This window comes from Pelobates fuscus, chromosome 2 (assembly GCF_036172605.1).
Source record: "Pelobates fuscus isolate aPelFus1 chromosome 2, aPelFus1.pri, whole genome shotgun sequence".
NCBI lineage: Eukaryota > Metazoa > Chordata > Amphibia > Anura > Pelobatidae > Pelobates > Pelobates fuscus.
The window spans coordinates 229,040,271-229,049,377 of NC_086318.1; the positions used below are offsets into that span (position 1 = coordinate 229,040,271).

At 41.7% G+C, this 9,107-nt stretch overlaps 1 protein-coding gene and 2 non-coding genes across 5 annotated transcripts; all 3 read left to right on the top strand.

Moving 5' to 3' along the window:
- Nucleotides 1–2,531: 2,531 nt before the first annotated feature.
- On the top strand, nt 2,532–8,495 carry RPS12 (ribosomal protein S12). Of its 3 annotated transcripts, none has more exons than XM_063441190.1 (6): nt 2,532–2,550; nt 2,697–2,745; nt 3,304–3,420; nt 6,407–6,509; nt 6,915–7,016; nt 8,418–8,495. In XM_063441190.1, exons 2-6 carry the CDS (start codon nt 2,732–2,734, stop codon nt 8,478–8,480), a joined length of 399 nt encoding a protein of 132 aa, XP_063297260.1. In that variant the 5' UTR covers nt 2,532–2,550; nt 2,697–2,731; the 3' UTR covers nt 8,481–8,495. The 3 variants fall into 3 exon arrangements, with proteins under 3 accessions (XP_063297260.1, XP_063297259.1, XP_063297257.1); XM_063441189.1 differs by having other exon boundaries at nt 2,534–2,554; XM_063441187.1 differs by lacking the exon at nt 2,532–2,550 and having other exon boundaries at nt 2,636–2,745.
- Nucleotides 6,233–6,305, top strand: LOC134593886 (small nucleolar RNA SNORD101). Its single transcript, XR_010090298.1, has one exon. It is a non-coding gene; the product is annotated as a small nucleolar RNA SNORD101 (small nucleolar RNA).
- LOC134593911 (small nucleolar RNA SNORD100) lies at nt 6,769–6,854 on the top strand. The gene has a single exon (XR_010090320.1). It is a non-coding gene; the product is annotated as a small nucleolar RNA SNORD100 (small nucleolar RNA).
- Nucleotides 8,496–9,107: the final 612 nt, after the last annotated feature.

A 9,107-nucleotide genomic window follows, 5' to 3' on the forward strand; every position in this document is an offset into this window, starting at 1 on the left:
GACATGATAGTGACTAAGTTGCCGACTAGCCCTTATTGTAAGTCTATGGAATGCAACCCAGTCCATATACTCATTAATAACCCCGACAAGTTCTTAGATAAGTATGGAAATTTATTTGGGTTTCAAATATACGGGACGGGTTTAGATCCTGGGACATTATTGTTTATAGGAATAGAGACTGATACGGTATCCTCCCAGACTCATCAAGTATACCATTCCTTTTACGAAGAGATGAGTATAGATAATAAGATCCCCCATAATGCTAAAAACCTGTTCATCGATTTAGCTGAAAGTATTGCCGGTAGTCTTAATGTTACCAACTGCTATGTGTGTGGAGGTACTAACATGGGAGACCAATGGCCTTGGGAAGCAAAGGAGGTAATGTCCGGTTCTGAGGCAGTTGACCAATTAATATCTACACAAGCCGATTATCATATGAGTGTTAGAGGTAAATCTGAGTGGAGATTAAAGACCTCCATCATAGGTTATGTTTGCATAGCAAGGAAAGGAATAATGTATAATACTTCTGTAGGAGAATTAACTTGTCTAGGGCAAAAAGCTTATGATGATGATACAAAGAATACAACTTGGTGGTCGGCTTCAAATGTCTCAGAACCATCTAACCCGTTTGCTAGATATGCCAATTTAAAGGATGTGTGGTTTGATCTATCCATCACATCTACCTGGAGAGCCCCAGCAAATTTGTACTGGATCTGTGGTAAGAAAGCCTATTCGGAGTTGCCACAGGACTGGGAAGGGGCATGTGTGTTGGGTATGCTCAAACCATCCTTCTTCTTGTTACCGATTGAAACAGGTGAGACTTTAGGTGTTAAAGTGTATGATGTGAATCATAGGAAGAAAAGGGGACCCATAGAGATAGGCGCCTGGGAAGATGATGAATGGCCTCCCCAGCGTATTATAGATTACTATGGGCCAGCCACGTGGGCTGAGGATGGTACCTTTGGTTATAGAACCCCTATTTATATGCTCAACCGTATTATAAGATTACAGGCGGTGGTTGAGATTATCACAAATGAGACATCACAAGCGCTCAATCTTCTAGCGAAGCATAACACCAGGATGAGGACAGCAGTCTACCAAAATAGATTAGCCTTGGATTACCTTTTGGCAGTAGAGGGAGGTGTATGTGGGAAGTTTAACCTAAGTAATTGCTGTCTTCAAATAGATGACGAAGGGCAAGCAATAGCTGAGCTTACTAGCCATATGGTTAAACTAGCGCATGTGCCTACTCAGGTATGGAAAGGGTACAATCCAAGTAGTTGGTTTGGTAGCTGGTATGAGTGGTTTGGAGGGCTTAAGGCAGTGGTAGGTGGAGTCCTACTGATTTTACTGTTGTGTCTACTCCTACCGTGTCTTATACCCTTAGTAGTTAGGTCTGTGCAAAGCCTGATAGGAAGTATAGCAGAGAGGAAGGCTGCTGCACAGATAATGGCGATATATAAGTATAAGGCTCTAGATCAGGGAGAACCAATGCAAGAAGATGAATGTTGAAGATTCACATCATAAGATAAGTCTGGTCTGGTTCATGGTAACCTGAGGTATATGCAAACCAAGGTTAAGTGATGCCTCAAGTAATTGTGAAATATCAGAGGCATCAAAGGGGGGAATGTGATGTAATTCCAGTAAAATACAAGTTTAGCAGGCTAAGATTGCCACAAGGCATATGTGTGTATATGTGTTTGTAGTATCAGTTAGTTAATAACACGTAGCTAAGATACTGTCATCACTGTACTGACCAGGTGCAGGAATGTAAGAACTGGAATTACGCGTCCCTCTCCTTTGTATCAGATGAGCCACGTGGTTAGACCGGATGGATGAGTTTAGACTCTATTCATTAAATAGGTTAAGGGTATGTGTGGGTGTAGTTAATTGTGGGAGGAGCTACAGTGCTATATAAGGAATGTACTCTATGTATTCAGTACTCAGACTTTGCTGTATTTTGGTGACGCTAGTCCCTCTGAGTCCCGATCGGTGATCCAATAAAGAATCTCTTCCTTCCTGAAGAAACCTGTGTCCATCTCTCTGTGCTTGGCTTCCGTCAGTTTCTCCGGTATCAATTGGGCAGATACTTGACTACAGAAAATGAACACGTTTGTTTTGTTGTATACTAAGAGCACACAATATTGTATTTGCGTGTACTCTAATGTCATTGGTATTAACAGAACATACTGCATGTGGAAAAAAACCAAAAGTGGTTCTATGCTAGGCAGGATATTTTATAATGCTGCTTTCTTTATTCACATCGCAATGTTAATAAAGATTTGTTAAAAAAAAAAATAAATAATAATAAACAAGTTCGTATCAAATGCAGCTGCAGACAACAACTACACTTTCCCTCGTGTAACTCATTGAAAAAAATGTTTTATTCTACTATAGTACAGTTCATGCCCTTATCAAATATGGCGGATATCGTTACGTTTCTGGTAAGTAATGCCCCGTCCCTTACGCAGCTGAAGGTGGAGCCTTTCCTCCGTGAGTATAAATATGTGACGTCAGCAACGCTCGTTCCTTTCCCTACCGATGCTATAGGTGGGTAAGTCATGGCTTGTAGGAATGGCTGCCATGGGGACTGTGTAATCCGCTGTCTATCTCGGGCATCTCGCCCTGCTTGAACATGGGGGAAGCGGCAGAAGAAAGGGCAAATGTAACGCTTTTCGTTTGTGTCTGTATTTCAGCGAACTGACCCCAAACATCCATTCGTAATCCAACAATGGCCGAGGAAGGGTGAGTGTGTGGGCCTGTGCTTTGTGTTCCTGTATGTTCTACTGATAGAACTTATATTAAAAGCCGGAGATCTGCCTCTCAACAGGGTGTGAAGTGGGTTATTCCTGCCTTATGCTGTGTACCCCTGACATACCCGCTTACATGCTTTTCAACTCCAGCTAGAATAGAGTTTGACAGGAAATGAGTTATTGTAGCTTTTCGGTAAACTTATGCTTTGCTTATGTAAACTAGCTTTAAAATATCTTTTTATGCTATTCTAACCCATAGTGTTGGAAATATTTTGTACCGGTGTTTTTTTTAAGGTGTATGGGGATTCCTGTTAATATTGCCTAAATATTGTTAAAAGTTTTCCTAAGTGTTCTGAATTGGTTCATCTGTACTTCAAATGTGTAAATGCTGCAGAGTTTGAATGATGATTTTACAATTAAGTCGGAATCCCCTTCTCTCGACTGAGAGAAAATGTGAATCTGACAAGCCTGTAGCAACCCACTTAATGACTGGATGACATTATGGCTGTTTTGTGCTAATCTTGTGTGTTTTTATTTATTTTTTACATAGCATTTCTGCTGGAGGTGGAATGGATATCAACACCGCTCTTCAGGAAGTGCTCAAGACCGCACTTATCCATGATGGTCTAGCTCGTGGAATCCGTGAAGCTGCCAAGGCTCTTGACAAGTAATTTGACTTTTCTTACCATATTGATATTTTATTGTGTTCAAACCATGCCTCTGTATTGTCTTTAGAACGCTAGCTGCTTTGGCAGTACAACTTCATATAATGTGAAGTCAATTTCCTGAGGATTAAAGGAACACTAGTGTTAAGGATACAAAGCTTTGTTCCAAAACAATATAGTGTTCCTATACACCTCTCCCACAGCACCCAAATGGTTAACCCTTTAAAAATACATCTTATTGAAGCGTAGATGTTCCCCTGCTCTCTTGGCCTTCTGTGAAATAATTGTGATGGTGAGCCTTAAGTACATGCATGGCAAACACCACGCACTTCCGTAGGAAAGCATTGAACTGTCTTCCTATTGGTATTAGATGATACTGGACGACCTGCAGATGCTGAAAACCTTTATCGTTGGAGGTGGTCTTTTAACAACGCAGGAAAAACAGTTTCTCTAAAACTGCAATGTTTTCAGAGGCAGGATTAAGGGGACAGGGTCAGTGCACCTTCACTTTGAGATGATGTAGTCTGGGTGCTTATACTGTTCCTTTAAAGGGCCTCTCCAGGCAGCCCCTGTTTACTCACCTGGTTCCAGTGCCGGGAGCCTCGTGAAGCCGTGCCCCCTATTTCGTCAAAATGACGAAATAGGCGGACGCGAGGAGGGAGCAATCAGACGCTTCCATTTGGAAGCGTCATTGCTCCCTTGCTGCCCTCTGAAGTCCTCAGCGCACGGTGTGCGCGGCCGCGAGCTGAGCTGACTGACAGCTCAGCTTGCGGTCTTTGCCCGCCCCCCTCCTCTGATGACAGGCTGGAGAGAGAAGGCGCGCACACAGTGCCTTCTCTCTCCTGCACACGTCAGACGTATTTTCAAATGTCTGACGTGTACAGGGCCTTTTTAGGGCCCTGCATGATAGGAAGTGCCTCTGGTGGCTGTCTGAGTGACGGCCACTGGAGGTATTCCTATCAATCAATGTAAACACTGTATTTTCCCTGAAAATAGTGTTTACATTAGATTGCCTGCAGGGAGCTATAGATCTCACCTGAACGAATACATTAAGCTGTAGTTGTTCAGGTGACTAGTGTCCCTTTAAGCAAAACTGTCTCAAACTACAGTGTTGTGATTCTTCAATGTAGATTTAGAAAGTTACCTTAATGTGTTAATCTGTAAGTAATAAAGCTGCTTAAATGGCTAAATAGAACCTGCTATCTAACCAGTCTTGTGTGGCCATTTGCTTAGTGTTCTAGTTCAGCGGTAGGCAACCTTCGGCACTCCAGATGTGTTGAACTACATCTCCTATAATGCTGACAAAGTGTCAGGGTAGTTGTAGTCCAAAACATCTGGGTTGCCTATCCCTGTTCTAGTTTATTAAAGAAGCCATGTCTTCTATTGACGTTCACTGTCTGAAGCTTTAGTTAAGTATACTTTATGGGAAGTATTATTCTTAAACATCTGTCCTTGGCACTAGACAGTTCATATATCCCCAAAATTAAACTCTGCAGAAGGAATCCCTTTTCTGATATCTATCATCATAAATGTTGCGGCTTGGTAAAAGATGTGCAGTCGATTAATTTGTCTTTGGCATCTTAGAGGATGTGCATACATGGTGAGCACAGCTATCACTTTAAGACTACCCCATAGGAAAGCATTAAATCGGTACTTTCCTATAGTTATACATAAAACGATGTCCTCATGCAAAGCGTGAGGACATCTGCCTTGTTTAGTGGACCAAAAGTCTAAGGATGCGGAAGTGCATTTAGTGGCTGTCTGCTAGACTGCCTCTAAAGGTGGAGTTAATCCTGCAAGGATTATTACTGCAGTTTATTAATAACTGCAATAATTACCATTGCATGGTTAAGGGTACAGGGACACTGCGCTTAGACCTCTTCGATGAGCTGAAGTGGTCTGGGTATTTGGTCTTTAATATTCCATAATGCTGAGTTGTTGGGTATACTGTAGAAGTGCTAGTTGGGGAATGGCAGTACAGCACATGTGCTGTGGATTTCCCTGTCATCTGTAGTTATGCAAGGGGCTCTAAAAAGGCTAAATGTTAAAGAATAGAAAAGTGGTGAAGTGAACCATCTTTTTAAAGATTATGTTCATCCTAGTCTATATACATCAATTCTGAGCACCATTTACAGGTGAAGCTTCACTTAAAGGGGTTCTGGCACTGGAGGACCCTCTAGTGCCCCTCTACCTCCCACCCTCCATCCCAAGTTGCTAAAGGGGTTAAAACCCCTTTAATGACTTACTGGAGTCCAGCGCCAATGGCGCTAGGTCTAGCTCCACCTACGTTCCCTCTCCCCAACATCAGCCTGCGGGGAGCCATAATGCGCGGGCAAGGGAGACATAATGCGCGGCAACGGCTGTGAAATACACCTCCCCATAGGAAAGCATTTTACAATGCTTTCCTATGGGGATTTCGGCGACGCGGGAGGACATTCAGCGTAGTTTTAACCCACTTTTCGTGTTCTATAAACACGGAAGTCCCCTAGTCTACTAGACAGCCACTAGAGGAGGACTTAACCCTGCAAGGTAAATATTGCAGTTTATGAAAACTGCAATAATTAAACTTGCAGGGTTAAGGGTTGTGGGAGTTGGCGCCCAGTGGGCAGAAGTGGTCTGGGTGCCTGTAGTGTCCCTTTAATTTTTAACTAGTGCTTAATACAATTTGAGGATCAATTATGGTAGCATGGAAATATCTCAGAACGCAATTACATGGTGTTTAAAGCGTGGACTTGCACAGTTTTTCTATACTCCTGTGCATCATTCAGTGCAATAGTTAACTATAATTTGGGTATAATATTGCCCAACTACAATGCTTGAGTGATGATTTTGTTTAAGTCGGAATCCCCTTCACTCCCTCATGAGTGATAAAACAGATCTGACAAGCCTGTAGGTGAATGGATTACTGTGAACCATTAATGTACGTTATGTAAAATGTTACAACTTTTGTCATTTTGTACATATATTTATCGGCTTGCTTTGTCTTAGGCGCCAAGCCCATCTCTGTGTCCTGGCTTCCAACTGCAATGAACCAATGTATGTGAAGTTGGTAGAGGCACTTTGTGCTGAACACCAGATCAATCTTATTAAGGTACGTGAAAAGGGTCTTTCTTGCTGGAATTAATGGCCATATTAATAGACATAAGACTACGTTCTCACACAGCCAATGTAGCAAGGTATTAAATAGAAGTCTGTGCAGAGATGTCTTACCATGAAAGTCAGAAAAAAAACATCTAACAGTACTCATTGACAATATTGGATAGACTTCATTGTGAATTTTCCTATGTTTCTGTTAAATTAGCTTGTTCTACAGTGATTACACATTAAAAGTATTTACAAACTAATATTGTGCTGTATATGATGAAAACTTGGCTCCCTCTACTGAATAATATGTGGAGAAATGCCTACAAGTTACCCAAGTTTCTGACTCTACAGACAGCTGTAAAAAAAACAAACCTGTTTTAATGCTGAATTACAGAAAACCTTTTGTTTCTAGGTTGATGACAGTAAAAAACTTGGAGAATGGGTTGGTCTCTGCAAGATTGACAGGGAAGGAAAACCTCGCAAGGTTGTTGGTTGCAGTTGTGTAGTTGTAAAGGTAAGAATTTGCAGGGTTTGGGGTGTGCCATTAATGAGCAGCTGTTGGACTAAGTGTCTTGCAGACCTTGCTCAAACCTAGTGGCAATAGTAACTACCATCACACGAGCCTTAACGACTTCATGTGTCTATTAAGGTCCTTGATAATGGCTACATTGTAAATGTGTTCCCATTCACTGTTTTGTAAAAGTACTTATATCTACCACCATAACTACAGCCTGCTGTAGTGGTTATGATAACAAGATCTTGGCAATGTTGATGTTGCTGGCCCTCCTTCCTTATCCTGCCAAGAGACAAATCTCTATGGGATGACATCCAGAGCTTCAGAAACTGTCAATCTTTGCCACTCATTGGCTCAGTCAACTGACTGTTATTGGCTTCTTTATGAGTCCGTATTGAAATTTGCCCTTAATTAGCAATAGCTGGGCTGGCTGACGCCCCACATCTCTGCCAGAGGTGGTTACACCTCTAGAAGCAAACTGATTAAACACTGCACATACGAACGCCAGACAGCATGACCATTTCAAATCACCAGTCATCATGGTGCTTGGTATAACCCTTTTCTATTAATTGAAATGGTATGGATGTACTCACATAGCACTTTGGATAGTGTTGGTGAGCTTTGTGAACAGCATGAAAACCAGAACCTGCTTTAAATGCCTACAAAGTAGTGCACACCACCTACTTTGTACTTGGAACACAAACTATGGCACAATGGCCACTACAGATTTTTACTTGTGCTGCAAGAAGTCTTTTGGTACTGATTTCCAAACTCTTTAAAGGACCACTATAGTGCCAGGAAAACATACTGCTGGGCTCTAGGGGGTGGAAGGGGTTAAATTTACTTTTCTCCAGCGCCGGGCGGGGAACTCTCCTCCATATCAGTCATTGGCTGAATGCGCATGCACGGCACGAGCTATGCACGCATTCAGCCAGTCCATAGGAAAGCATTCTCAATGCTTTCATATGGATGCTGGCGTCTTCTCACTGTGAAAATCACAGTGAGAAGCGCCTCTAGCAGCTGTCAATGAGACAGGCACTAGAGGCTGAATTAACCCATATGTAAACAGCAGATCCTCTGAAACTATGTTTATGGAAGAAAGGGTTAATCCTAGCTGGACCTGCACCCAGACAAGTTCATTAAGCTGAGATAAGAGTTCTATAGGTAGTTGCATAACATGATGGTTGTTGATATTAATGAAATTAGTCAAAACAAGGATTGCAATGATAGACTTAAATGCAGTAACTCAGCAGCACAGTAATCTAGGCTCTGGGTTACAAAGTCCCAGCGGGTAGCAATCAGACTATTTCCATCATGCCATCTTTAATACGTAGTAGTAGCCATGCTTGGACACAAACTCTAGCAGTAACGAACCTAATGCAAAATTTATTTTTATTTTAGGACTATGGCAAAGAGTCTCAAGCAAAAGATGTCATTGAAGAGTATTTCAAGTTGAAGAAATAAACATCTAAATAAAAGTCTTACAAATGTTTTGTGTTTTTAATTTGAAAACTTTTGGTTTTTAGAAGGAAAAAAAATCCTGAATTCTCAGTTGGCATTCAGGCAGAATGCAACACTTTCTCCTTTTGTGTAGGTAAAGGACTACATGATGTAGTTGTTCTGGTGAGTAATATTGCCTTCAGTCATTTTTATGCAAACCTTGTCTTTTCAGAGAAAAGGCAATGTTTAAATTGGCCACTGGAGGTGCTTCCGTGGTAGTGCTGCAGTTCTGTTTACACACTCTGTATGGGGATGCTGAATCTTCCACAGATGCATTGATTCAATGAATCTCGGAGGAGGTGTTAATTGGCTAAAATGGTGTTCAGCCCATTGTTAAGATGTTTCTGGGAAAGCTCATTCTGGTTCATTTTCAACATGGTAATCATTGAAGGGGCGCTCCTATCTGTATAATACTGAAATAAGGGCAACACTGGCTGTGGCGGACCTAGTATCATTCCCTGGGGTTACCCAACCCTATATTTTAGTTTTGCTGAAAAATTTGTATGGTCCCTCTTTATTGACTCAAAACACTGACCACCTCTGGCTGTTTAACTGCAATTAAAGGTTCAAATTGAATGCTTTCCATGGGTG

Bases quoted from the DNA above. Each gene is read 5' to 3' on its own strand.
- RPS12 (XM_063441190.1), top strand. The intron at 3,421-6,406 runs GTAATTTGACTT...GCTTTGTCTTAG, and splicing joins GCTGCCAAGGCTCTTGACAA to GCGCCAAGCCCATCTCTGTG. The intron at 6,510-6,914 runs GTACGTGAAAAG...TTTTGTTTCTAG, and splicing joins ACCAGATCAATCTTATTAAG to GTTGATGACAGTAAAAAACT.